Source organism: Brassica napus, chromosome A3 (assembly GCF_020379485.1).
Source record: "Brassica napus cultivar Da-Ae chromosome A3, Da-Ae, whole genome shotgun sequence".
Taxonomy (NCBI): Eukaryota; Viridiplantae; Streptophyta; class Magnoliopsida; order Brassicales; family Brassicaceae; genus Brassica; species Brassica napus.
This window is the reverse complement of record NC_063436.1, coordinates 21,482,802-21,510,609: the sequence shown is the minus strand read 5'-3', so window position 1 is coordinate 21,510,609 and position 27,808 is coordinate 21,482,802. Positions and strand designations below refer to the sequence as shown.

General features: G+C 34.3%; 5 protein-coding genes, 1 long non-coding RNA gene and 1 pseudogene across 9 annotated transcripts; 5 read left to right on the top strand and 2 right to left on the bottom strand.

Annotated features, from left to right (window-relative positions):
- Positions 1 to 219: 219 nt before the first annotated feature.
- On the top strand, positions 220 to 2,548 carry LOC106439890 (succinate--CoA ligase [ADP-forming] subunit alpha-2, mitochondrial). The gene is made up of 7 exons (XM_048776689.1): positions 220 to 537; positions 990 to 1,199; positions 1,291 to 1,461; positions 1,573 to 1,696; positions 1,929 to 1,990; positions 2,095 to 2,176; positions 2,269 to 2,548. Exons 1-7 carry the CDS (start codon positions 286 to 288, stop codon positions 2,406 to 2,408), a joined length of 1,041 nt encoding a protein of 346 aa, XP_048632646.1. The 5' UTR covers positions 220 to 285; the 3' UTR covers positions 2,409 to 2,548.
- A 2,592-nt stretch (positions 2,549 to 5,140) lies between these two features.
- On the top strand, positions 5,141 to 8,058 carry LOC125607076 (protein TRANSPARENT TESTA 16-like). 4 transcript variants are annotated; one of them, XM_048776688.1, is made up of 7 exons: positions 5,141 to 5,283; positions 5,559 to 5,785; positions 6,925 to 6,994; positions 7,110 to 7,274; positions 7,382 to 7,423; positions 7,520 to 7,561; positions 7,640 to 8,058. In XM_048776688.1, the coding sequence occupies exons 2-7, from the start codon at positions 5,598 to 5,600 to the stop codon at positions 7,853 to 7,855; spliced, it is 723 nt and encodes a 240-aa protein (XP_048632645.1). In that variant the 5' UTR covers positions 5,141 to 5,283; positions 5,559 to 5,597; the 3' UTR covers positions 7,856 to 8,058. The 4 variants fall into 4 exon arrangements, with proteins under 4 accessions (XP_048632645.1, XP_048632643.1, XP_048632644.1 ...); XM_048776686.1 differs by having other exon boundaries at positions 5,180 to 5,441; positions 7,397 to 7,423; XM_048776687.1 differs by having other exon boundaries at positions 5,181 to 5,441; positions 5,559 to 5,764.
- Positions 8,059 to 8,473: 415 nt separating this feature from the next.
- Positions 8,474 to 10,780, top strand: LOC125607075 (sugar transport protein 11-like). The gene is made up of 3 exons (XM_048776684.1): positions 8,474 to 8,876; positions 8,964 to 9,919; positions 10,225 to 10,780. Exons 1-3 carry the CDS (start codon positions 8,732 to 8,734, stop codon positions 10,696 to 10,698), a joined length of 1,575 nt encoding a protein of 524 aa, XP_048632641.1. The 5' UTR covers positions 8,474 to 8,731; the 3' UTR covers positions 10,699 to 10,780.
- A 1,181-nt stretch (positions 10,781 to 11,961) lies between these two features.
- Positions 11,962 to 14,251, bottom strand: LOC125607077. Its single transcript, XR_007338365.1, has 5 exons — positions 13,865 to 14,251; positions 13,500 to 13,765; positions 13,345 to 13,401; positions 13,081 to 13,205; positions 11,962 to 12,337 (listed from the first exon to the last, which is right to left on the bottom strand). It is a non-coding gene; the product is annotated as an uncharacterized LOC125607077 (long non-coding RNA).
- Positions 14,252 to 14,350: 99 nt separating this feature from the next.
- LOC125607074 (probable inactive receptor-like kinase BSK12) lies at positions 14,351 to 18,212 on the top strand. The gene is made up of 9 exons (XM_048776683.1): positions 14,351 to 16,058; positions 16,154 to 16,289; positions 16,503 to 16,636; positions 16,722 to 16,788; positions 16,857 to 16,942; positions 17,111 to 17,299; positions 17,371 to 17,520; positions 17,608 to 17,721; positions 17,810 to 18,212. Exons 1-9 carry the CDS (start codon positions 15,792 to 15,794, stop codon positions 18,062 to 18,064), a joined length of 1,398 nt encoding a protein of 465 aa, XP_048632640.1. The 5' UTR covers positions 14,351 to 15,791; the 3' UTR covers positions 18,065 to 18,212.
- Positions 18,213 to 19,232: 1,020 nt separating this feature from the next.
- LOC106436205 (B3 domain-containing protein At1g08985) lies at positions 19,233 to 22,394 on the bottom strand. Its single transcript, XM_048776682.1, has 2 exons — positions 21,291 to 22,394; positions 19,233 to 20,910 (listed from the first exon to the last, which is right to left on the bottom strand). Exons 1-2 carry the CDS (start codon positions 21,593 to 21,595, stop codon positions 20,868 to 20,870), a joined length of 348 nt encoding a protein of 115 aa, XP_048632639.1. The 5' UTR covers positions 21,596 to 22,394; the 3' UTR covers positions 19,233 to 20,867.
- Positions 22,395 to 24,229: 1,835 nt separating this feature from the next.
- On the top strand, positions 24,230 to 26,884 carry LOC125607192 (annotated as a pseudogene).
- The last annotated feature ends 924 nt before the right edge of the window (positions 26,885 to 27,808 follow it).

Sequence of the window (27,808 nt, the reverse complement as noted above, 5' to 3'; positions counted from 1 at the left end):
AAATTTATGTTACTAATTTCCAAAATCAATCAAAATCAAAACACTAGTTAAATTAGATAGAAACCAAAAAAAGAAGTAAAAGATTAAATACTTTCCAAAATATGGGCTTTGAAAAAAGAAAGTCTCAAATAGAAATGGGCTTTTTAATGGACCCATTCCATTAAGCCCACTTCGGACGGTTGATTCTGTTTCTTGAACAACGAAACGAAGACCGGCTCCTTTCCTTTCCAGCTTCGATTCATAGAGTTGGTTCTTCAGTACGAGATTCGGATCATCGTAAAAGCGATGTCTAGGCAAGTCGCGAAACTTGTCGGATCTCTGCCTTCCAAACTCCGCTCTTCCGTGGCCAGCTCAGAGCTATTATACCCATCATGCTCGTCTCTCACTTCGCTGACAAAGTCTCGCTCCTTCGGAACAACCCCTCCGCCTCCCGCCGCCGTCTTCGTCGACAAAAACACCCGCGTCATCTGCCAGGGTATTACCGGAAAGAACGGGACTTTCCACACTGAACAAGCCATTGAATACGGCACCAAAATGGTATAATCTCATTTAAAAATAAAAAAAGAAAAACTGTCTACTAAATTGAACTCTACGAGCTTAAAGCACGAGTCTTTACTGTTTCATCTGATTGATTGCATCATTCTGTGATGAGGGTTTACTTCTACGAGCTTACATTGATCGGAGCTATTCTCGTTTCTACTGTATAGACCATAAAGTTCGAGTCTTTACTGTTTCATCTCTTCTAATTAACTCGGTATCTGATGAATGCATCATTCTGTGATGAGGGTTTGCTTCTACGAACTTACATTTGATCGGAGCTATTCTCGTTTCAACTGTATAGACCATAAAGTTCGAGTCTTTACTGTTTTATATCCCAAATTGACTTGGAATCTGATTGCTTGCAACATTCTGTGATGAGGGTTTGGTTTTAAAAGCTTGTGGATGAGATGATTTTCAAGTTTTGTGTTGTTCGATGTATATATATATAGGTAGCGGGAGTGACACCAAAGAAGGGTGGAACAGAGCATTTGGGTCTTCCTGTTTTTAATACAGTTGCTGAAGCTAAGGCTGAGACTAAAGCCAATGCCTCTGTGATCTATGTGCCCGCGCCTTTTGCTGCTGCTGCGATCATGGAAGGTGTGGCTGCTGAGTTAGATCTTGTTGTCTGTATTACGGAAGGGATTCCACAACATGACATGGTAATTAATAAGAGTGGTTACTGGTTACTGATGATTATTCGATAGGTTAGTGGGTTTTACTGATTCTATTTGATTTTTTTTTGTAATGTAGGTTCGTGTAAAGGCTGCTCTTAACAGTCAGACTAAAACTAGGCTGATTGGTCCTAACTGCCCTGGGATTATCAAACCTGGCGAATGCAAGATTGGGATCATGCCGGGGTACATCCACAAGCCGGGGAAGATAGGGATTGTTTCTCGGTCTGGTACATTGACATATGAAGCTGTAACGCTCTCTTTGTCTCTCTGTCTTTTTTTTTTTCATTTATACTCTCTGAGCCACTTTCTGAAGTCATCTGCTTGATAATGGTTTGCTTTTTGGTTATCTTTCATGCAGGTTTTTCAGACTAGTGCAGTAGGCCTGGGACAGTCTACGTGTGTAGGAATTGGTGGGGATCCTTTTAACGGCACAAATTTTGTTGACTGCTTGGACAAGTTCTTTGTTGACCCTCAAACAGAAGGTCTCTCTCTCGGTTTCCATAATTGATCTTTAATTCATTTGAGTCACTTACCATTATTATGTAGTAGATAACCAATACTTAAACCTTATATCCCAAGAATACTTGTTCTTTAGTATGTGGAAAAAAGTATTTCATTTGGTGATTTACCAATCTAAGCTCTGTTTTGTAGATTAGTGATAGACTCCAGCTTTATTTTTTCTTTATCTAATAAAGGATTTTGACTTGTTTTCAGGTATCGTTCTCATTGGAGAAATCGGTGGTACTGCAGAAGAAGATGCAGCTGCTTTGATAAAGGTAACGAACGCAATGCATCTTTTTTAAAAAAGAAACAAGCGTTTCCATTTCTAGATGATGGAGAGTTAAATAAAAAAAAACATAAATGTTTGTCAATCAAACAGGAAAGTGGTACAGACAAGCCTGTGGTGGCTTTCATTGCTGGACTCACTGCACCACCTGGTCGTCGAATGGGTCATGCTGGAGGTAAATGAACTTTTAACTCGGCTCTTTCATTCATACACAGCCTTCTCATTCCCGGGATTAAGTCTTGTGTTTTCTCTTTGGATCCGATGAAGCCATTGTCTCCGGTGGTAAGGGAACTGCTCAAGACAAGATAAAGAGCCTAAGAGACGCTGGAGTTAAGGTGGTTGAGTCACCGGCTAAGATTGGTGCGGCAATGTTTGAGCTTTTCCAAGAAAGAGGTCTCTTGAAGTAGAAGTGAATATGAACAACAAATGATTTTTCAGACAAAAAAGATATTTTGCATAGAGGAAGAGGTTCTCTTTCTTTGGCCTTTGCTTTCATTATATTATTACTAAAAATGAGAATGAAATCAATTTCACGAGTTTCTTTTTCTTTTGAGCGCTAAAAGTCATTTACATTATGTGGTAATTTAGAAACTCTCATCTACTAGTGTCATACTGATAACTAACTCTTGGTTTGAACCAACGGGTATTAACAAAAACTTTTTGTAAGTTGTAAATAATTGTAAATATGTTTTAAGTATGTAATAAATTAACGATTCATAAAAGTTGTTTTATATTGGGAAACTAATTGACATGTGAGCGGCTTCTAATTAATAAAGAAGACAATACAAAAGAGAGGAGACCCACTAGGTCTTCCTAGTTATAATCAATGGTAATCCACGAGGTTCTCTTTAATTACCAGCGCTAGTCACTGACGTCAGATTTTGTAACATGTGATTTCATGTCATACGTCTTACTCTTTCTCTGTCTAGAGTTTACGTAAGCCTCAAAATAAAAAATAATCAGAACATTTATCATTTAATTAGGCATGTTAGTAAATAAATAAATAAAACTTTATAATTACATCTATGCTTGTATTCGTATGTGTACGTAGTAGACAAACAAGCCTGTAAGATAGAGGGATGCAGGAGAGTGGTGTAGCTGGAATGACGAAAATAGCCTTGGACCCAATTCCTCTCTTAATTATTAGTTTCCTAATTTGGAAACCATAACATGTTTCCTGCGAGTCTCTGACAGAACACAAGAGCTGCTTCCTTAAAAAAAAATCTGATGACCCAAAATTCAAAGGAAAAGACTTTTCATTTGAACTCCAACGACTGTTATTATTGTATTGCTCACGTCACATATATGTAAATTGTCTATGTATTATTTTTTTTTTGGTAAACAAAAAGGTGTTTTCACCTCTTTGCCGGGAACCCAAACATTGTAAATAGTCCCTTCCACCGTGAGTTGAACCCAAGTGGCGGAAGTTACAGCCGCAACCCCTTTACCACTAGGCCAACTCAACGTTGGTTGTCTATGTATTATTTTCGTTATGATAATCACTTTATTACTGTGTAAATTCGTTCGTAACTTTTATATATCGACATTTTGGCTTCTATTTGGCATATCTGTTACAAGCATGCCATTTAAATAGTAGTTCATCAGCTCATATTATCCGATTTTTCTTTAATTAAAAGCAACCTGATCTGAAATGCAGCCTGAATAATGTACATGCCACGAATTTATATATATGTTAGATATTTTGATAGCTAGAGAATCTATATGCCAATTTTGATTTTCAAAACTTCAACACTCCAGCTTCAGTATGTCATAAAGCTATAGTAAACCATCCAAACACACACACACACAATATTCAGATTCATTTCATAAACTGTATAATTTGCCACCACAATTTTTTATGTGCTTTGTGTGGTGATGTTGATGTCTAATTAAAAGACACATGTTCCTCTCTTGTTTTCCTCTCATTTAGTAACCAAATTATTATAAAATTCAAATCATACAAAAAGATTAACAATGATTTCTTATGAAACGAGCTGGGTAGCATGTCTTGTGCTTTGCCATCTCAGGTTTGAATTCGTTAGTGAATATTTGATTCAAATTGACAGAATAAAGAAGAAGATGATGATATAAACTACACAGATAATCTAGCTTAACTACACATATATTGGTTTTACTATTGAAATGAAAGAATCAAGGGCGCTTAGGAGGTGGGTATGAAAAATAATAAAAAGTCACTTTCAAATATTGTTACACTTTGTCCTTTCCCATTTGGCTACTTTCTCTTTTGCCTTTTGCCTTTTGTGGTAACTTCATTTCCTTATAACATTTTTTCATGAAATTTCCTTTTTGGAATCTTTATACGATTGCGTCATGCATGGCAGATCAAAGAAATTAATGGTTTAAATTTGACTGAAAAGGGACTGCTCAAGAAATTACCATAACTGCCATTAGAGATTACAACTAACTATTTAACTTTTTATTTTTTATTTACTTAATTTGAAGTTAAGTGTGTGGTATAATATCTTGAGTAATTCACTTTACAGATAAAATAAAAAGGGAGATATATAATGTTTTTAACGATATTAGCGCACAAACACATATAGAAATTTAAACCATATTATAGCACACACATATATATAGAGTTTATTTTTACGATATTAGCAGTAACATGTAAATTAACTAACCCTAAGAAGTTGTTGATGTTGAAATAGGTAAGCCTTATATAAACATTATTTTCACTCTCCAATTTATAGAGAAAAACTTATAAAATATATATATGTAAGAGAGGAGAAGAAAAAGACATGAAAATATTAGCATATAGAGAATTTTTTTTTTTAACAGGGATGTTCCGCAGCCCGTAACCACTTTCAAGGAGCTGTCCGCAACCCGTAGTCATCCCTGGCCCGGAGCCAGCCTGCGCTAATACCTTTAAGTGGCGTAAAGGACTCCGTGGCCACATAGGATTTAGGGGCGAGTCGAACCCAGGGACGCGCAGCCAAACGGCACGACGCTTAACTCAACTGGGTACCACTAGCCCACCGCTACGTGGTTATAGAATTGTAGATTTGACAAAAAAAAATAGAATTATAGTAAATGGTAAGATGGTCGATGAAACCACACGCTATAATTGATGCAATCTTGTAATCTTTAAGCTTAATAAAACCCAAAAAAAAACACACGGAGTTATAGAGAAAATAGAAAGAGTAATTAAGCATATTCTTCAGCATTAAGCCATTAACCTCTCTCCTCTTAGTGTCATCCAACCTCATATACTACTGATCTCCATTTCCAGATCCTTAGAAGAACACAACTCAACAAAAAGTACTTTAAAAGACTGTCTTCTCCTTTTTTGTTCTTCATTCTTTCACTCTCTATCTCTATATATTTCACACTATATAACCCACGCACACACATTCTCTCGCTTCTCTCTAGTTCACACATCAAGATTCAAGAATCAAACTATCATTGAAATGAATCCTGTAATTAACTCTAGGGTTTTATATTTTTGTTGTTTTTTTGTTCGTTTTCTAGTTAATTAGTTAGAGATTTCTTTTTAGTTGATCTAACTTTTGACCTCATAAAAACATTTGAATCAGGAGGAAGAGGAAGGAGTGAATAAGAGGAAGAGAGGAGAGATGGGAAGAGGGAAGATCGAAATAAAGAGGATAGAGAATCGGACATCAAGACAAGTGACCTTCTCCAAAAGAAGAAGTGGTCTTATCAAGAAGACTCATGAGCTCTCTGTTCTCTGCGATGCTCACATCGGTCTCATCGTCTTCTCCGCAACCGGAAAGCTCACCGAGTACTGCTCCGACCCTTCCAAGTTAGCTCCTTTTCTCTCTCAAATTAGGGTTTCTGAGATCTATTCATACATGTGTATGTATTGATATCTTTTTTTTTTTGTTTGGTCAACAGTATTTAATCTAATTAAATGAGGATATGATATCTCCTCGTGCTTGTGATGAACACAGACAGTTTTCATCATTAGTTTCTGAAGTAGCAGGTACCATGAAAATGTTTTAAGATTTTAATTTGGTCCAGAAGTTAAGAATCTCTCTGATGCTATATACTCCCTCCGTTTTTTAATATAAGTCGTTTTATAGCTATACACGTAGATTAAGAAAACCATTAATTTCTTATATTTTCTAAACAAAAACATCATTAATTATTTACCTAACCACAATTGAACCAATAGAAAAATAGAAGATATATTACCATTGGTCATACAACATTAATTATTAGTAAATTCTACATAGAAAATCGAAAACGACATATAATTTGGAACAAAAAAATTCCTCTAAAACGACTTATATTAAAAAACGGAGGGAGTATATTTTATTCTTGTAGTATTTATTTGTATATATGCGTACATGCATGTATATATATAATCATTAATGGTATAGATGGGTCAAATTCTATATTTTCCACACCTGATGAGCAAAGAGATCTGCAAAGATTTGACATTTCTTGAACAACCTTTCTCATAAAAAGATCTCAGTTTGTGTTTTGTAAAATACTGAGTAATAATTACAACGTATACAAACATACCTATATATAAGTCTTGTTTAATAATTCGATTCAAGTACAATTAATTATAAATATGTGCTAATTAGAAATTTTAGATCCAATTTCTAAACCAGACGACAAACTTATTCACATATTGCCCTACAATGTGAGAAGAAATGTATGCTACTAGTTTTAAGTTTTCTTTCACAAAACAAAGAGTGGAAAACACCTTTTAATTTTGTTTTCTTGTAACCGATATTCTTTTTGCCAGAATATATATTAATCATTTTGTCTTTGTTTGTCAAAGTATATATAATTTATATATCGATCATAATCTTGAGAGTTAGATTCGTTATTTGAGTTTTGTGTTCCTCCATTGATTATCGAAGTCTTGACGTTGTGAGATTGAATATACAAATTTGATCACATTTCATAATTACCAATATTATTGAACAGGATGCCTCAGCTCATTGAGCGATACCTGCAGACTAACGGATTGCGACTTCCTGACCCTAATGACGGCCAGGTAGAATATATATACGCACATTTATTCATTTGGTCTTTAGCAATTCAAAACAACAAAAATTAAAAAAAAAATTCACAAGAATCTAATTTAGTATGGAGTTTTTGTGTGTATATAGGAGGAACTGTACCAGGAGATTGAAGTACTAAGAAGAGAGACATGTAAGCTTGAGCTCCGTCAGCGTCCATACCATGGACATGACTTAGCCTCCATTCCTCCACACGAGCTCGATGCACTAGAGCAGCAGCTCGAACATTCTGTCCTTAAAGTCCGTGAGCGTAAGGTAACGTAACATATATGGCCATATCAATATATTCTCTTAAACCTATATTTCATTACCGTTTTTGTCTGATTTCTCTCTTTTCTATCTATAATGTTAATATATTGAAGAATGAGTTGCTGCAGCAACAGTTGGAGAATCTAAGCAGAAAGGTCGCTTCTCGAATCACTCATTTTATTACTACAGATTTCATCTAAAAATGATCTTCATAGAGCGGGATTAATACCATGTTTTATGCATGTTTTTAGAGGCGGATGCTAGAAGTTGATAACAGCAATATGTACCGTCGGGTAAGTTTGGTTATTATAAGCTAGAGAATGTTTAATTTGTTTGCAAGATTGAATGACAATATGTATATTATATTGCAGCTTCATGAGCATGGTACGGCGATGGAGTTTCAGCAAGCTGGGATAGAGACCAAACCAGGGGAATATCAACAGTTTCTAGAGCAGGTTCAGTACTATAATGAGCATCAGCAGCAGCAACCACCAAACAGTGTTCTTCAGCTAGCTACGCTTCCTTCCGAGATTGATCCTAATTACCACCTCCAGCTTGCCCAGCCTAATCTTCAAAACGATAATTAATCCTCGGCCATTTTTACTCTTACTATCAGGAGACAAATGAATGAATGAAGTATCATTTCTATCTCTTATTACCTATTTTAATTGGCCAGTTGATGTCTTATTTTGTGTCTGTTTTGGTGTGGTTATGGAACCTTGTTTGAAGTACAATTCACTTGAGAAGCACAATGAAACCTTATTTATATAATAAATCATCATTACATTTATATTTTTTTTGGTAATATTTGTTGGTCAATCATCATCATCACACATTTGCCAAATAGAGGTTAACTGTTTACATATCATGTTTCGCTGGATACAATAATGTTTATTAACATTGGCAAAAAGTTGTTGTTCTCTGATATTTCACAGTAAAGATTCTGTTAAAAATTTGATGTTGTCTTGAGAACAGTTGGCCAGCTGAAAAGCCCCCATGAGATTCCAAACACTAACGCGATTTTTAAATGGCCAGCTTAAACTCAAATTAACCTGTCAGGCTAAAGAAAGAGTGAATAACTCAAATTAGGTTATTGATTGCACATAAAGAAGGATCCAGATTAGTATATTTGTAATATCTGATGGGTTTATTAAGGATTTTCACTGAAAATAGATGTTTATGTATTTAGACAGAATGGGTAACAATCCCAAAATAGTCTTAATAAACTCATCCAAGATTGTGAATAAATATTCAGACAACTTTTACCAAGGAATTCAAGAACGATCAAGAAGCAAGAAAGGAGTTTTCGGAAGAACAATCTCTTTTTCTCTTCTATTTGTTTGTATTATAAAGACGAGAAAACTTGACTTCTTCTTGCCTTCTTGATCGCTCGAGCAACCATAATCATCTAGCTAGAGCCCCTAAAACGCTGCATTTTTTTGTTTGCTTAATCGTCCGCGTCCATGGGAGTGGGAGGAGGATTTTTTGTAGCTGATAGTGGCCATAGAGAAGAATATGAAGAAGGCCGTGTGACCTCTTTTGTCGTAATTGCCTGCATTGTGGCTGCAATGGGCGGTCTCCTCTTCGGTTACGATATCGGTATCTCAGGTTTGTTTCTTGCCTACCAAGAAACATATATATATATATATATATATTTTATTATGTTGATTGTTCTCATGGTGAATATGTTTGTAGGAGGAGTAACATCAATGGAGGAGTTTCTAACGAGATTCTTCCCAGACATGCTACGTCAAATGCAAAACGAAACAGGACGCGAAACAGAATACTGCAAATACGACAACGAGCTGCTCACCCTCTTCACCTCATCTCTCTACCTCGCTGCTCTATTCGCATCATTCCTCGCTTCATCCATCACAAGGCTCTTTGGTCGTAAGGTCTCGATGACCATAGGAGGCCTCGCGTTTCTCTCCGGAGCTCTTCTCAACGGTTTTGCTATCAGCCTCGAGATGCTGATCATCGGGAGGCTGCTTCTCGGTGTAGGCGTCGGATTCGTTAACCAAGCTGTTCCTCTCTACCTCTCTGAGATGGCTCCCGCTAAGATCAGAGGAGCTCTCAACATGGCTTTCCAGTTAGCAATCACGATGGGGATCTTAGCAGCCAACATCGTCAACTACATAACCCCGAACCTCAAGAACGGAGTGGGATGGAGATTATCTCTAGGCCTAGCCGCGGTTCCGGCCTCTATTTTGCTCGTGGGGTCGTTTTTCTTGCCGGAGACGCCGAACTCCATCCTCGAACGTGGGAACAAAGAAGAGGCTAAGAGGATGCTTCAGAAGATCAGAGGAACCATGGAGGTTGAGCATGAGTTTATGGATATTTGCGCGGCGTGTGAGTCTGCCAAGAGTGTTCAGCATCCGTGGACGAATATAGCGCAAACTAAGTATCGACCGCAGCTCGTGTTCTGCACCTTCATCCCGTTCTTCCAGCAGCTGACCGGGATCAATGTCATCATGTTCTATGCACCTGTCTTGTTTAGGACCATTGGTTTTGGGAAGGACGCCTCTCTTATCTCCGCGGTGATTACCGGTCTTGTCAATGTTGTTTCCACCCTCGTCTCCATCTACTCTGTCGACAAATTCGGACGCCGAGGTCTGTTTCTTGCTGGTGGTATCCAGATGATTGTGACTCAGGTAACAGGTCATGAAACCTTAATCTTTAAATAGTGTGTATAAGAATATAAACCAACGTTCAACAAAATGATTTATATGAGATTATTGATTAGATGGACACCTAAACCAATTTTTTAAACGCCTAGACCATTTTCTTAGAAAGGTGAAAAATCATTTTGTTTAAGTCAATTGATGATTAGGCATACGCCTAGACGCCGCATCGAAGCATTGATATTATAAACAGTTTCGATGTAATATGAATAATATATAGGAGATTTAGTTTGAAGTCCATGAAACTTGACAGACTTGTTTTGCTTTGGTTTCAGGTCGCAGTTGGTTCGATAATTGGTTGGAAATTCGGAGTAAACGGGGAAGGGTCATTATCGCCAGTCGATACACAGATACTCTTGGCGTTGATATGTCTCTACGTGGCGGGTTTTGCATGGTCGTGGGGACCATTGGGATGGTTAGTGCCGAGTGAGATATGTCCATTGGAAATAAGATCGGCAGGACAATCGTTGAACGTGTCCGTGAACATGTTCTTCACTTTCCTCATTGGACAGTTCTTCGTGACGATGCTTTGCCACATGAAGTTTGGTCTTTTCTACTTCTTCGCCGTCTTGGTCTTGATCATGACGATTTTCATTCACTTCTTGTTGCCAGAGACGAAAGGAGTTCCTATTGAGGAGATGGCCAGAGTGTGGAAGGATCATAGTTTCTGGGGCAAGTATGCTCGTGTTGTTGATGGTGGTGATAATGATGATGGTGACGATGTTTATGTTTTTAGTGTAAAAGCTTAAGATTAATAATGGTGTTTTAGGATGTGATTAATTTTATTCAGAAAACGGTTCATCTAATATAATATTACATATTAACAAACTCTTATCATCTTTTCTTAGACATTAAGAAGCTTATTACTTACATTCAAAGCCATGATCTTCCCCCAACATGATCGTTGTTGTTAAATATAGAATTACACATTACCGTTCTGATAAGTGGAGTATCGTGACATAAAACATAGGTCATGAAATAAATTATTGTCACGATATAATGCAAAAGAAAATATCGATGAGACAATTAAATTTGGACAGTCTTAAATGCATGAATAAGAAGGTAGATATCCCGTAGAATGCCAAATATCTCTAATTTCATTTCTTGTCGGTTGATGATGGTGATGAGAGCTTGAGAGTCCGATCGGATTGAGATGGCATCCATTCCACCGGAGAGGGCAAAGTTTATGGGTTCCCGACGAGAGACGGGTTCTTAGCATTTTTAGTTAAAATTTAAGAGACGGGCTCTTATATTCTGGTAAGAATCCCATCTTAATAACCCCCAATAATCATGCTCTTAGGCTTAGCTTAACACTTGCAGCCTAGTTATATACATATTTAAGCAGCCTATTTTTATTTTGGTATACATACAGTTTTAAATAGATTTACTGATGGCCAAACAATTTGGAATCTTTGAAATTTTGTGGACCTATTATTCAGAGATAAATTTAAATTAAACTGACTGTATTTTTTTTATTCTGTTTTATACTAAACAAGAGGATTATTCGCGAATGCTAAAAAAAAATTATATATATGATAATTGGAAATATTTTCCTTTGTCATATCATGTTTTTGACCAATAAAAAAAATATTTGTAGCTTTCTCATTGTAGGCTATCATATTGTGAATAGATTATGGTTTCACCCATAATGATCATTTAACTTTCGAATATGCGTCCATCTCAAAACATGATCTTGGATAGAGAAATGTCTTCATAGTGATATAGGGAAGGCAGTAGCACTCTAAGCTTTCATGATTTCGAAAAATACATATGTTTTTTTAAATTAGATTCGTCAAAGCATTCCCTCAATTTGATATTTAATAGGTTTCTTATTTTATCTTCTTAATTAGTATATGTAATTGGTGTTTATCAAACACTTATCCAAAGCCATTTTTGAGTTGTTACTGTTTTATTTATAACTAAACGTTTTGATGTTTATAAATGGCTTCCACTAGAGACTGAGTAGATTATCTTTATAGTCAATTTCAGTTCGAATAAAAAAGAAGAAGGGGTGTTTGGCAACTAATAAAATAATTTAATAACCGAAAAGAGCAAAGATCTCTACATAACTTAAAAATATCGTTGATATGCCAGAGCACATGCAAAAAGGTTAATAGTCAAAAGCGAATACAAACAAAGAGGCAGCAGATTAAACTTTGTGTTGTTGACTTGTTGTAATAAAATGATACAGCATGATGTCTTCCCGGGTAGATCATCTCACAAAAACTAAATAACCACTGACCAGAACTGAGGAAAACAATTGGCATTCTCAGAGCTGGAGAAGCTTTATAAAGAAATCAAAAGTAAGGTAATTGCACTCTACGTCCACCAGCTGCAATGTGGCTTTCTTACTTCTCTCCCGCATTCTTTTCCAACAACGCTATGGCCCTGTTTGTCACATCAATTGGTGTGTAACAATGGACCAAAGTAAATTAGTTCTAGGAGATAGTATATATTACTAACAGAAACAGAGAACATACCACTGTATCAATCAACTCAATACCTTCAAAAAGATCGCATGATAATATAAATATTAGAACCACACAAAGGAAAGAAAACGAGACATGATTACTGCATGTTTTTGTTAGGTAGCTGATTTATTTATATTAGAGATGCAAGTTAGATTTGGCTCAATGTCAACAGATTCCTCAGCAGGGGCCGGATGGATACAATAGAAGACTCGATGAGACAATGGTAAAACATGAAATCCACCATAGAAAGATTGCTTCTCTCTGCTTAACTATCACAAAACCTAGGCGAACTGGTGGATCAAAGAGTTGCTAGCTTAAGTTTTCCACATCAAAAACTTGACTCTACAATGGTATCATATATGTCTTAATGCGCAGCAACTATGGCTATTAATATTGCTGCTCTGTTTTATTTGTTACGGTTTTTGGTATTAAATATGATGACATAGGAGAACCAAAAATAGGTGGTGAGATGTAATCAAATATTGTTTCAGTGTAACTTCTCTTGCAAGAAGTAATCAAAGCAAAAGCATTGTCAAAGGTTCAGTTTCAAACGGAGATAATTTCTTTTTTCTGACATCTCTTAACTAATATTGAGAACTGGTATGATGAAGGTGTACTAAACCAGTATTGAAACCAGCATTGAAAACAAACAAAGCTCACCTCCAACAAATTTTGGGTTTATGTCCGTAGAAACAATGACTTTAGGCTCCACGCACAATGTCTCGAACTTATGATGAAGCTTATTTGCAACCATATCAAACACACTAACGCATACGGCTGTCTACCTGTAGAATAAGTTGAGGTTTTGCATGAAGATCACGGCATTAGCTAACCCAAACAGAAGTAACTATTCACTTCAAAACAATAAGTTCGCTTGTGCACATGTCAACACGGATTATAACATAACACGCTGATTTTCCTTACTTTTGTCACTGTATGTGGCCTTGAATCTCTTGATGCCACAAGCATCACCAAAAACGTCTGCATGGAACGATGATAACAAACAGTGAATACGGTTGCGGGAAGTTACAGCCAAACATTGTTAAGAGAATAGGAGAATAGTGAGTTCGTAAACTAACCCGAAAAATCGATGTTCGTATTAGCCAAAACCATAAGCTGTTTATATTTCCGAAATCTATACTTCTCTGTCGGGATAAGAGCAGTCGTATCCGTCATATCAACAATCGTGTTCTGGTCGTTGATGTGTATGGCAACAGGTGAGTTGGTGAGCTTGAAGTGGCTGTTGCTTCTGGTGACATGGAATAAGCTTAACTCATATGTCAGCAGTTGCTTGAAACTAAGGGTTCAGTCTATGAAACCCAATAGACCCTTTGATCAACGTCGACTGAAAAGACCAAGGTGATAGTTAGGTGCCTTATTTTTAGCAAGATGAATCGAATATGTAAATTTAACTAATGGAAGGAAGTTGGAAGATGATTTTTACCTTTTCGTCAACAAAAACCAGGTCCACACCCAGAAGCTCACATGCTTTCTAAACGTTCAATATCGAAGAATACATGTTACGACTGTCTCCTTGCAACGTCCTACTTAAAATTGGAAAAGTGGAAATATTTTAGGGGACATCTATAGATACTCCCTTCGGGTTGTGAGAATGTGGGATGAAATTGATTGCTCACCATTGATGTATGTGAGTTACTTTGTCAGATGAATGGAGGGGAAGACGATCTGACGGAGGTTACGATACATATATCAAAGTAGATAGGATTCGTATCGTCAAGAATATATGCTTGTGGGCCTCGATTCAATGATATTAGCTGGGTGAAGCTCGTTAACAAAGCTTTACATAAAACTCGATAACCAAATGAAAACACAATTTGGAAGGTTTTTAGAGCACCTCCATTGAGGGTATCTAGCTCAAAGTATCTAAAAATATATTTGTGTATGTGGGGGGGGGGGGGGGGGTTTAAGCATTATGGAAAACTTAATCCAAAGTATTCTAGCTCATATACATATACGAAGAGGAGACACGTGTCCAATTTTAGAATATGGTATGCTGAGGTGACTTAAGGAGAAGTGACAAAATTTAACTTTATTGTAATAGATTTCATGCACGGACATAAATATTTATAAAATAAATATAATATAATATAATAATTAATTGATATTTATTTTAAGTCTTAAATTAATTTATAATTAGTATGTATAATTCACCACCATGCGGAGTATCCAATACGGAAACTATCTAATGCTTTTCGATCCAAAGTAGGTCAAAGTTGACTCATAACTTCATAAGACTATTTATGACGGAGGTGTTGAATACAAATCCAACGGTTGAATTAGCGCAGTGGAAGTATTGAATCTAGATGTTAAATGAGGTGAATTAATTAGTGTTGAAAGTATTCAACAAGTACAAATGATTATGATGGAGGCACTTAACACATGCTGTATTCTCATTTATTGTTTAATTTTTTTTGTGCATATTTTGTGTTTATTCTTATTGTTTAAAATCGTTTAGTTTATAAAAAAACTGTTAAACCAAAATTTATATTTCTTTATTTTACAAAATAAATCTAAGTTTTGAAAAATAACCGCAACATCTTTTCAAAGTTTTCACTCGTTAAATTCTTTTTGTTGTAACATAACACGTATTTTGATATAAAATATCAAACTATTTAAAAAAATATTCACAACAAAATGCATCGCAGATTTACAACAACAAAAAAAAAGATAACGTGTTCCAAAAATATATTTTTAACAAAGAAAAAATTAAAAGGTGAAAAAGAACTAGAAGGCATATGGTGAAAATAAGATAGCACGTCTTCTATTTTGGCACTAAAATGACATTGTTTGTTTTTGCAATAAAATCAAACCGTTGTCATGGTAATAAAGACACCCTAAGCCTCAACAAAGAGACACCAAGCCTCAGACTCAAAGAACAACCAAATAAAATAAAAATCCAATTTCTTACAGTATTCTCATAAATCAATAAACAAGGAATACTTTTATAGGATATCTAAGAAATTAAAGAGTATAAGTAAATAGCCAAACTGCAAAAGGGTAACCTTTTTTAACAAAAAAAAAAACATCAGACAAACTTTGAAAACAAATTCAAGTGGGATAAAATCAACCTATTAAAACAAAATTCACCGTAATATCATTGTATATTTACGAAAATGCTAACACAATTTTGGCTGTACGAATATCTTTCAAATGATCAAAAAAAAGACAAAATATGTTAATAAGCCCTTGAAATGTATTGGTAACAAAGAGACACTATAAGCCTCAACAAACACCATTAGATAAAAAAAAAAATCCAAAGAGACACCAAGCCTCAGAGTCAAACCCATTTTTACAGTGCATCAATAAAAAAGGAATACTTTTAAAACTCTTGTTTTGCCCGCTGAAAAATCATGGGCTGTTGCAACTCATCGCCTTCCATGGAAGATCCTCCTCCACAGAATGTTCATCAAAACCATGGAGGAAGTGATTCACAAATAACAAAGTTTTCCTTCTCCGATCTAAACAAGGCCACCGAAAATTTTTATTTGAAAAATATCGTTTCAGAGAACGGAGGGGAAACCTCTGATACCGTCTACAAGGGGCGTTTGCATAACGGTGGCTTCATTGCTGTTAAGAAATTTATGAATATGGCTTGGTCTGATTCTAACCAATTTGTGGTACACTTTCTTTGTGTGAAAAGTTTTTTAATGTTGAGACGGTTATTGATTGGTTTTAGCGGGTTTGATTCTGGTTATTCCTTTGTCATTTTCAGGAGGAGGCACATAGAGTTGGGAAGTTAAGGCACAACAGTGTAGTAAATTTGATTGGATATTGCTGTGATGGAAATGAAAGGCTTCTTGTGGCAGCCTTCATGCCAAATGATACTCTTGCTAAGCGTTTGTTCCATCGTATGAGTCAATATCTTCATTTCTTCTTTTACTCGCACGTATAACATTGGTGGTTTATGTGACATAATTATGATTTAGATGGTTCTAAAGACAGATAAATGCTGTGACTAGAGCACATGGAACTAACATTTATCATTCTATGTTTTTACAATTGGTTGAATCGGAACTTGTTAACATTTTCTGGTCTGAACTTTTTTCTATTGCGAATTACAGGGAAAAATCAAACCATGGAGTGGGAAATGCGGCTGAGAGTAGCGTTTTGCGTAGCTCAAGCATTGGATTTCTGTAGTGGTGGAGGCTTTACATCTTACAATAATTTAAATGCTTACTCGGTTCTGTTTAATGAGGTATATATAATAGTTCTTCCCAATAACATTTTCATGACTAAGCCTTCTTGTTGGCTAAAGAATTTTTTTTTAATGGATATGGAAGGATGGTGATGCTTGTCTATCCTGTTTTGGGTTGATGAAGGAGTTCAAAGATGATCAAAGAGCAACCGGTAACAATTTGTACTTTCTATTCAGTTTGTTGTTTTTATCAGAATATGATGGTAAGTTGTCCTTGTAGGATGTGTGAACTCTGAAAGTTTGATATTTGGATTTGGTACTCTCCTTATGAATTTGCTAAGTGGAAAGCAGATTCCTCCAAGCCATGTAAGTGATTCTGTTCAAGTCCTCTCTCGCGTACTTGCTACTCAAGTAGGCCGATATGGGGAAGCATGCCATTTTGTCTTATTTTTGTGAACTTTTCATTAGACGTGATCCATGTACAAGACTATAAATAGTATTTAACATTAACTGGTTATTATTTTCTGATTCTAGGCTCCTGAAATGATACATGGCAAGAGTGTTGTTGAGCTGATTGATCCAAACTTGAAAGGAAAGTTCTCTGCCGAAGAAGCCACCATAATTTTCAAACTCGCTTCTCAATGTTTGCAGTACGAGGATATAGAGAGCCTAAATACAAAAGACCTTGTTACAACTCTTGAAACATTGCACACTAAAACAAACGTAAGGGTATTATTGTGATAGTAGTTGCATTCTTGATTTTTTTTAATCTAAAACAGTCTTATTGCTTGCAGGCCTTATCTTATGGAATGCTTGAAATGGCAAAGCGTCAAGATGTATCTTTGAATCAACTTTCGACACTAGGAGATGCCTGTTTGAAAATGGACCTCAAAGCTATTCATAAAATCTTGGTGATGGCAGAAGATGACAAGGAACTCGTCGAGGTAACCAAACTCACCAACTTAAAACAAGATTCTGCTGGCATCAAAGAGTCTTACTATTCTATTTCTTGGTTTTGTTCATGAGCTAAGTTCTCTTTCGAAGAATGGTTAGAAGAGGTAAAAGATATTCAAGAAGTTCGAAAGCACGGTGATCAAGCCTTCCTAGAGCAAGACTTCGAAACTGCCATTGACTGTTATTCCCAGGTAGCTAATAGTATCAACCATATTGCCTCTTCCTTTGTATATTAGTAAGAAATGTATTTCTAAATCTGTTTCTGTTTGCTGTCCACAGTTAATTGAATCTAGAAGAATGGTGTACCCAAGTGTTTATGCTAGGCGTTGTCTATGCTATTTATTCTGCAATCAACCAGATCGAGCACTTAAAGATGGGATGGTTGCTCAACAACTATTCCCTGATTGGCCAACTGCCTTCTATTTGCAGTCTGTGGCACTATCCCAATTAAACATGATCACTGACTCTGCTGATACTTTGAAAGAAGCAACTCTTCTTGAAGCAAAGAGACAGCACCAGGAGAAAGAATCTTGATTTTTCAGATTTTTATACTTTCGTTTTTTATTAATTGAGGCATTTTTTTAACACAAATCATGCTTTTTATTAATTTTATTAAGGAAAACTGATTGTTGACTACAATATTGGCCATCACATGGCTAACCATGCAAACTAAACTATTGTATACCCACACAAAGTATATGTTATGCATGACAATATCCTTCAACTTTACGATGTTATGTAGTTAACATCACGAGTTTAGTTTCATTCATCTGAAAACTGATATGGATATTAGAGATCGTTTAAATACCTTGTTTCAATAGTTAAAATATGACCGACCCGACTATAATTTAACACACGAAGTATATGTGCAGGACAATATCTTTCAACTTTACAATGTTATGTAGTTAACATCACGAGTTTAATTTCATTCATCCGAAAACTGATATGGATATTAGAGATCATTTAAATATTTTGTTTCAACAATTAAAATACGACCGACCCGACTATAATTTAACTAAAATTAGATTTTGACCCACATTTTAAAAGCGTAAAATTAGTGTTTTAACATTTTTATTTTAGTATTTTAACGATTTAATTTTAGTATTTTAACATTTTTATTTTAGTGTATTTTAAAACTATATAATTGAATTATTTTTATTTTTCTTAATCTGTTTTTTTTTTTAATTATTTTAATATGTTTAGTTATGAACTTTTAATAAAAAATTTGTAATTCGTTTGATTAATTATGTGATATATACTTCTTTGATAATTTTTAATTATAAAACTTATTTGCTGTCAATTTATTAACTCTAACATTTTATTTGTATAAAACTTATGTGATGTCAACTTAAGCCAAACATAATTTTGCGTATATAATTATAAATATATACTTTTTAGGCAAAAATAATCAAAGAATAAGAATCTAATATGGAAATTTTACTAAGTTTAAATGAATTTAATTTTCTTTAATGAAAAATATATAAAATAATTCATTAACTTAATAATTTCATATCAAACAAATAAATTTTTAGTCAATAAATTGACATCAAAGAAGTTTTATATTACTTTTTTTGTCTAATAAGTATATATCACAAAATTAATCAAACGAATTACAGAAATTTTATTAAAACTTCATACCAAAACAGATTAAAAGAATTAAAAACTAAATTAAATAATATCTTATATAACTTTTATATGTAATAAAAATAATATAATTATATTGCTTTAAAATAAACTAAAATAAAAATGTTAAAACACTACTTATCAAAATTTATAAAACATATTGATTTTGTAAATTAGATATTGTAAATTAAATTTCTACGCTTCTAAAACACGAGTCAAAATCTAATTTAGGTAAAATTACTGTTAGTTATGTCACATTTTAATTGATGAAACGAGAGATTTAAACGGTCTTTAACATACTTATTATTTTTTTGGATGAATGAAATTAAACTCGTGATGTTCACTACATAACATCATAAAGTTGATGGATGTTTCCATACATAATATATACTTCAATTTGTTTAGTTTGCATGGTTAGCCATGTGATGGTCAATACTTCATGTAGTCAACAATCATTTTTCTTTTATTAACTGAGGCATTAATGTGTAAATTCTGATATAAGAAACTTAAAAAATAGTTTTGCTTACTCTCTAACAAAGATAGCTTTTGTGAAAATGGAGAAATTAAATTCTTGTCTTTTAGTCTAGTTTCTACTTTGTGTGAAGATTTAATGTTTTGCAATGGAGGTTGCATAGAAACTGATTTGCTTACTCTCTAACAAAGGTTAAGTGTATATGTATTATGCATTAAACTAGAACATAGACAACTACAATTTTAGCGACCCTCTTGTCTATGATCTACATTATCTCCATCCATAAAAATCAAGAACATGAATACCTAAGTGTCGCAAGAAATGGATGTGTCGAAGTTTGTCACATAATTTAGTGAGACAAGATCCGAGGTTTGCAATACGGAGGTTTGTACTTGTGTACATGTAATTATGAGAGTTATTATTATTTTCCAACAATCCTTACAGCTCATTGTTGTACTCCATAAACAACCGTTTTGGTTCGGACACATCATCGACATGTCTTATTGTCACTCGTGCAAATATGCAATAAGGAACATGATTTTAATGGAGAACTGAGCTGTGAGGATGGTTAGAGAGAGACAGCAGATAATAAGGAGATCTTGATCCATTACTTTTATATTACATGAGATGCCTTTTGTAACCAGGTAAAAGACACATTACACAAACATTTTATTAATGATTTGAATATTTTAAGCACCAATAGATTCCTCTTGTCTCTCTTCCCTTGCTGTATATATAGGCATGGGCACGGATCGGATATCCAGGTTTTTTGAAGGTATTTGTGATTTGATTCGTATGTCACGGATATTTAATTTTTCGATTTGCTTTGCTTCGGAAAAATACGGATATTCGGAAAAACGGATATCCGAAAAATAATTTGCGGATATTTACGAATACTTACGGATATCTCAAAAGTTTTGATTAATACAAATAATCTTATAAATTTACGAATACTTACGGATATCTCAATATTAATTATAACATGCATTAATCTTATAAATAAATGTATTTATCTAAAATACTATTAGTTAAATAAATGACATTAATGGAACATAAATGCATTTTAATAAATTTTTTAATATATGTAAAAAATGTCTAAGTAACACTGTTTATGAAACCAGATAGTAACATTTATTATATTTTTCATACAACTTTTGTTAAGTTGACCCAACAACATTTATTTTGCATTATTTATTTATTTATTTATTTTTATGTATGATTTATTATTCTCCCATTGATCAATTAAGAGGAGCTGCTTTCTCCTTTCTGACTTGCTTCCGTTGGGCTGTCAAAATTTCAAACCATTACTACAAATGCTTACATCTACTTGATATATTTTATATTCTACAAAACAAAAATGTTGTATAGCTACAATATAATAACTTGTTTTCATATGGCTTTTAGGGTCATATAAATTCCATAATATAGATGACAATGCAAATTGCATAGGACTATTTTTATGATACGTATATAAAACCCGTACAAAATATAATAAGTTAGCACATAAGACATTAGTAAATATATATACCGACCATACAAATGCTCTTAAAATTGTTCAGTATATATATATATATATATATATATATATCAACCAAAAAAATGTATAACCAATGAGAGATAATATTTTGAAAAGCAAAAAAAAAGTTTAAACAAAAGAAGACGCACCACATAGAGAAAATGAATTTTGTATCTTTCCAATATAATTGGATGACATCCCCTGTTTTGAGATCTCTTTCATCTCTGAATTTTTTCCACCCTTCTCCGATATAATAACCAGCTTTGTTTTTATTAAGGTTTACCCAATAGGACTTGTCATTGTCCAGAATTTCCACCTGAGCACCATTTCGGGGTAACGTAAATCCCAGGTTCTTTTCTATGTTCTCGATCTTCTGTGTTGGTAAAATCAACCAACCTTGTGTGGAAAGATCGGTGTCTGTTAACACCCTTTTTGTCATCATATCGGGATCCATTTTACTAGACTAGTAACACTTGAACTTTATAACTAAGAATCTTTCAGAAAATGAAATGTTTGAGGAGATAAGAGCTCAACACATCTATATATATATAGTTCTCGGCAAAACAATGTTCCTTGTCTTCAATGTTTATAATGTTAACAGTATTAATGATCTTAAAATCAATTATCTAATTTAAGAAACTTATATGGAAGCATTTTCTAAGCCATCATATTCTAATTAAAAAATTTATAGGTTAAACTAATCATTTATTCTAGTTATGCTACTGCAAAAACCTTGATTTTTTAATCCTTACAACACATACTCCCATATGTACAAGCTAAATATATTGCAATATCTCAGAATCATTAAAAGATATTGATATTATAATTTTTTTAATTCTAAACCCAATGTAATTGCGCATTTTGAGATATATTTAGATTTTACAGTTAATCCAATTATTCTTTTAACATTTATTATTGAAACTTCAAATTACTATTAACAATAATAAATCTAGAGATTATCACACAAGCGTGATTACAAGCATTTATTTTTTAGAACTAAGTTTTATGTCCGTTCTACGCGTGGATCTATATTAATGATTTGATTTATTCATTTTCATTACTTTTAAATTACCAAAAGTATAATAAATTTACAACACTATTTTATTAAAATATTTAAAATATGGTGTCTTATTTTCTTATATTTATGTATGTAAGAATATAGATTTTAATAAAAATAAGCATTTGGTTTGTATTTCATTAATTAACTAATTTCTCATAAATATTTATATTTTAAAAAAATTGGACTATATAATACATAGGCATAAATCAGGTTTTAAGAAAAAGTAAAACGTATTCAATATTCTATATGTTTATGGCTACCATGATTACCTACATAGTTTCTTTCTATAATTTGATATTTTGATGGGAAATAAGCATCAGCTAGCTTGGAGTCGATGCATCCGCCGTAATATAGAGGACTCTTCGCTCCCATTGCACTCATTTACCTCTTGCGTTCAGTGGGTACACAAAAGTGCAAAGTTGCTTTGAATACAAAACCATCCATTTCTCTGAAGTCAAGTCTTTTCCGCTATTCTAACTCAAAGAGCTGTTAGTTTACTCATTGGGAGGCATTCCACAAGAACAGAACTAGATAGCTAGTATGTCTAGTTAAGTGTAGATCACGATGGATGAACACATCATGGAAGTTTGAGTTGGGACTGAGCCTTCCAGATTCTTTTCTTTTGATGTTCATTTAAAGGGAAGATTACTAAATAAAACCAAATCATGTTATTATTACTAGAATAACTTATAACTTTTTTTATTTACTAGATTGTTTTGTATATCCAGACTGGCCTTATTTCTTTAGTTAAGAAAAACATATTTACAGAAATGCAATTAATATTTTATTAATCTGGCATATTTATTTCTTCACACATGCTTATTGCGGCAGATTTCATACCCTAACAGACTTTCAGAAAATGTCTACCATATATGATGGTTGATTTAATTATGTTCGCAGATTTGTTTTCTGTTGGCAGATTTGTTTTGGGAGGGTTTTGTCTTATTATAGCAAGTTTATAATTTGTCATAGATTTTTATACTCGCTGCAGATTTTTTCCGTAGACTTTTTATAGTTTGCCAGGTTTTTCCGATCCTGAGATAACAGAGTAAAAAAATTTAAAATAATTATTATATTTATTGCACTTAATTTTTATAAATAAAATAATAACTTAAATATAAAAATGTATTACATTATTGTACTTAATTTTTCACTCCATATAACTATTTTACTAAATAACAAACTCTTTCTATTTCACTTAATCTATCCAAACACATAGAAATAATTTTTTTATTAGTTTATAAAATCAGTTAGGCATGAACATTGACTATCCATTTAAGTACGGGTTATTCTTTTTGGGTATCATTTTTTTTTTAAATTAGATCCCACTGGAGTTATAAATTTATGTGTGAATTTTGAGTTGGGTCTTTATGGGTCTGGATGAGTTTGGTTCTGATGTATAGGAATCAAAAATATATAAATAACAAATGTATCTGAAACGTGTTCGGATATTTGTACCAAAAATAAATATTTTATCTAATTTGGTCCAGGTCTTTTGAATATAATTATTTATATTACGACACCTCTAAAATATATAACACTAATTATGAAAAATAAATATCAATGTATAAAAATGTAAAAACTAATATCTACACGGGTGCGCAGATCAATCTATAGAAGTTATTAAAACTGATTACATATAATTGAATTCTTAAAGAAAACACACCAATCAATTCAATAAATTGAACCAAATATGTTTCTTTAGAAAACCATAAACTTTTGAAAAAAAATTATTGCAGTTAATATTTATGAAGTTAGTCATGTACATGTATATATATCTAACACTACTAAAAGCAGCATATGCTGAAAATCTGTGCTGCCACGTCACTAAAAATAATCCTTCAATCAGAACATTTCTTTTTGCCACATGAGATAGGCTTGACTCTAATATGTTACATTTGGGCCTCCGTTGCTTAATTTTATTTGTCTGGGCTTCGTCTGTTTTAGGCTTGGGCCTCGGTCTATTGTGTTATGTCGACAAACCTAACAAAAAAAAAAGAGAATGGCCTAAATAACACGTAGATCGCGATGAAACCTAAAGCAGACGGAGGTCTCGAGGATCTACACCTCTGCCTCTTCGTCTTCTCCGATTCAAAGCGTAGAGAGCTCTGATCGATCAACTTCTCCACAAACGAAACTCCTCTTTCATGATAAGTCTCGCAGCTTTCTCTCATAACAATTTTGGTGAGTTCTTTCTTCTGTCAATGATGATTTTCATTCTTTCTATGATGTGTACTCACTCACACCTTTTTACGCAGTGACTTGTGTGGCATTTAACCCTGTGGATGATAATTACTTATTAAGCGGATCAATTGATGGGAAAGTTCGAATATGGGATGTGTCCTGTTGACTACACTGATATAAGAGAGTTTCTGGTTTTGTTCGTATCGATTAGAATCAATTAGGGCAAGATTAAAGTCGATTACTTTGTAGAAGATGCAACAAAACCAAGTGAAGAAGGTTACTCTCTCTCTCTCTCTCTATCTCTCTCTCTCTTCCCTCTCTCTCTCACTCTCCCTGTCTCATTTTGTCCTAATTTGATTATCGGCGACTCCAACCGATAAAGGATCCTCAAAGTTATCGGCAAAGGAAGCTACGGAGTCGTGTGCGCAGCCGTAGACACGCACACGGGAGAGAAATTCGCCATCCAGAAGATCAACAACATCTTCGAACACATGTCCGACACGCTCCGTATGCTCCGCGAGGTGAAGCTTCTTAGGCTCCTGAGGCATCTGGATATAGTGGAGATCAAAAGCATCATGCTCCCGCCTCCCAAGAGAGAGTTCAGAGACATCTACATCGTGTCCGACCTCATGGAGTCTGATCTTCATCAGGTTATCAAAGCTAATGATGATTTGACCAAAGAGCATCATCAGTTTTTTCTGTATCAGATGCTTCGTACCTTGAAGTTCATGCATAAGAAGTTCAATTCTTTTGTCAGACATGTTTTGTTTTTTAAATATATGGTTTGTAATTAAATTTTGGTTTGTTTGGGGTGCAGCTAATGTGTATCATCGTGATCTTAAGCCAAAGAATATACTGGCAAATGCGAACTGCAAGTTGAAAGTTTGTGACTTTGGATTGGCTAGAGTAGCGTTCGATGATACTCCCACCACAGTCTTTTGGACGGTTTGTGACACTTTGTGTGTTTGTAGCTTTCTCCTGTTCTGTGTTTTGAGTTTTTCCCTTTTGCTTCATGGCAGGATTATGTTGCAACGAGATGGTACAGAGCGCCTGAGCTCTGTGGATCATTCTTTCTATGGTACTAGATTCGCCTATATACTTATCTTGTGTAATGGATATGTTCAGTGTAGAAAAATTCTGTTAATAGTATTGGAGTTGTAAAGAGTATTGAAAATAGTTATTGTTCAGGGATGACATTGAACTCTCCCGGAAGTTAAAAAACCTGTGAATCAGGTAACCTTCTCCTGCAAAATAAACACTTCATATTTTCTGAACTTTTTCAAAACTAATTTTGGCATTAGTCAATTTAGAGTTACTATCTTTATTTTTGCAGTACACTCCAGCTATAGATATTTGGAGCATTGGCTGCATCTTTGCAGAGGTGCTAACATGGAAGCCATTGTTCCCGGGGAAAAGCGTTGCTCATCAGTTGGAGTTGATTACTGATCTTCTTGGCACACTCAAATCAGAGACCATCTCTGGAGTATGATTAACTTTTCTCAGCTTTAACTGTTTATTTTCAGCTGTATGTCTAAAACATCTATACTCTCTGTTACAGGTTAGAAATGATAACGCTAGAAAATACTTGAGTGAAATGAGGAAGAAAGATCCAGTCACCTTTCTCTCAAAAATTCTCCAAAGCAGATCCTTCAGCAGTCAGACTTTTGCAGTACACTCCAGCTATAGATATTTGGAGCATTGGCTGCATCTTTGCAGAGGTGCTAACATGGAAGCCATTGTTCCCGGGGAAAAGCGTTGCTCATCAGTTGGAGTTGATTACTGATCTTCTTGGCACACTCAAATCAGAGACCATCTCTGGAGTATGATTAACTTTTCTCAGCTTTAACTGTTTATTTTCAGCTGTATGTCTAAAACATCTATACTCTCTGTTACAGGTTAGAAATGATAACGCTAGAAAATACTTGAGTGAAATGAGGAAGAAAGATCCAGTCACCTTTCTCTCAAAAATTCTCCAAAGCAGATCCTTCAGCAGTCAGACTTTTGCAGTGGCTGTTGGCTTTTGATCCAAAGGATAGACCCACTGCTGCAGAGGTCTCTTTCATCCTCCTTCCTATTGCTTCTTGCGTGTATCTCTCTGCTGCTTAAATTGGCTATCTTCCTTTTTATTTCCTGATAGGCTTTTGCTGATCCTTACTTTAAGGGTCTCTCTAAGGTTGAATGAAAATTATCGTGTCAGCCAACCTCGAAGATGGAGTTTGAATTTGAAAGAAGAAGGTTGATAAAGGAAGACAGTAGAGAACTTATTACAGGGAGATACTGGAGTACCATCCTCAGTTTCACAAGGACTACATGGCGAATCTGAGGGTTCAAGTTTCATCGTGTTGTTTACTCCATCCTTTAAAACATGTTAACAAAGAAACGCATGATGCGTTAACACAACATCATCATGCGGGAACTTATGATTTATAACTAGCTAGCGAAACTGAGAACATTCTCACATTTATTTGAAAATGAATACACACAAGTTTCCGGCTTTAATCACTATGATATCTGGTAGACCCACACGTTCCATAATATATATTGTACTAAGAATTTTACCGAAAAGATAGATCCTCCAGTAAGTAAATTATCATTATCAGACAATTTAGAGCTACGAAAAGGTAGAGCGGTAAATTAGATTAGTCTACGTCCATTAGCTCTTATCCATGTCTATTAGCTCTTCTCCATTTATTTTTTTGTGAACAAAGAATGATCATGTTTATTAGAAACCATGTCCATTAAGGACCAGATCCACTAACATCCATGAACATGGACTGCCATGGAGTCCATAATAGACCATATAAGAAAATTTTAAATTTTAATCTATAAGCCTACAAATTTTACAGTTTTGGCGGAAAACTCGATTTTGCGTTTCGGCAGAAAAAACGATTTTGCGGTTTTGCTGGAAAAATTTGGTTTTGACGGACAAACTCGATTTTGCGGTTTTTGCAGAAAAACTCGATTTTCCAATCTTCCAAGGAAAACTTGATTTTCCGGTTTTGGCGGGAAAACTCGATTTTTCGGTTTTGGTAGCAAACACGATTTTCCGGTTTTGGCGGAAAAACTCGATTTTACGGTTTTGACAGAAAAACTCAATTTTGCGATTTTGGCGGAAAAAATCAGTTTCAATCGTTGAAATTGCCAAAGGAGTCGCATAAACTCTCTTACACGATGAAATGAAATTTTCCAATTTTCCCTTAAATTTTGGAAACCCTAGAATTTTTTTTTAATTGGGCCGTCTATGTCTATATTTATCAAATCCACAAACACCTATAAATTAATTAGTTTCTCAATTTTGACAATTTAAAATCTATCTAAAAATATGAGTATAATTAATGGAAGTCCAAATATATTTGGACATAGACGTTCATTGGAGAACCCACCCATTTTACAGCTCTACAAAAAGGCGGCAAGTTAGACCAC

Excerpts from the sequence above, each read along its gene's own strand:
- LOC106439890 (XM_048776689.1), top strand. The coding sequence starts at position 286 with ATGTCTAGGCAAGTCGCGAAACTTGTCGGATCTCTGCCTTCCAAACTC. Across the intron at positions 538-989 it reads TTGAATACGGCACCAAAATG|GTAGCGGGAGTGACACCAAA; the intron begins GTATAATCTCAT and ends ATATATATATAG. Across the intron at positions 1,697-1,928 it reads TGTTGACCCTCAAACAGAAG|GTATCGTTCTCATTGGAGAA; the intron begins GTCTCTCTCTCG and ends ACTTGTTTTCAG.
- LOC125607076 (XM_048776685.1), top strand. Across the intron at positions 5,786-6,924 it reads TACTGCTCCGACCCTTCCAA|GATGCCTCAGCTCATTGAGC; the intron begins GTTAGCTCCTTT and ends ATTATTGAACAG. Across the intron at positions 6,995-7,109 it reads CTGACCCTAATGACGGCCAG|GAGGAACTGTACCAGGAGAT; the intron begins GTAGAATATATA and ends GTGTGTATATAG.
- LOC125607075 (XM_048776684.1), top strand. The coding sequence starts at position 8,732 with ATGGGAGTGGGAGGAGGATTTTTTGTAGCTGATAGTGGCCATAGAGAA. Across the intron at positions 8,877-8,963 it reads TTACGATATCGGTATCTCAG|GAGGAGTAACATCAATGGAG; the intron begins GTTTGTTTCTTG and ends ATATGTTTGTAG. Across the intron at positions 9,920-10,224 it reads TCCAGATGATTGTGACTCAG|GTCGCAGTTGGTTCGATAAT; the intron begins GTAACAGGTCAT and ends CTTTGGTTTCAG.
- LOC125607074 (XM_048776683.1), top strand. The coding sequence starts at position 15,792 with ATGGGCTGTTGCAACTCATCGCCTTCCATGGAAGATCCTCCTCCACAG. Across the intron at positions 16,059-16,153 it reads CTGATTCTAACCAATTTGTG|GAGGAGGCACATAGAGTTGG; the intron begins GTACACTTTCTT and ends TGTCATTTTCAG. Across the intron at positions 16,789-16,856 it reads AGATGATCAAAGAGCAACCG|GATGTGTGAACTCTGAAAGT; the intron begins GTAACAATTTGT and ends TTGTCCTTGTAG.
- LOC106436205 (XM_048776682.1), bottom strand. The coding sequence starts at position 21,595 with ATGGATCCCGATATGATGACAAAAAGGGTGTTAACAGACACCGATCTT. Across the intron at positions 20,911-21,290 it reads AAATTCATTTTCTCTATGTG|CCCAACGGAAGCAAGTCAGA; the intron begins GTGCGTCTTCTT and ends AAATTTTGACAG.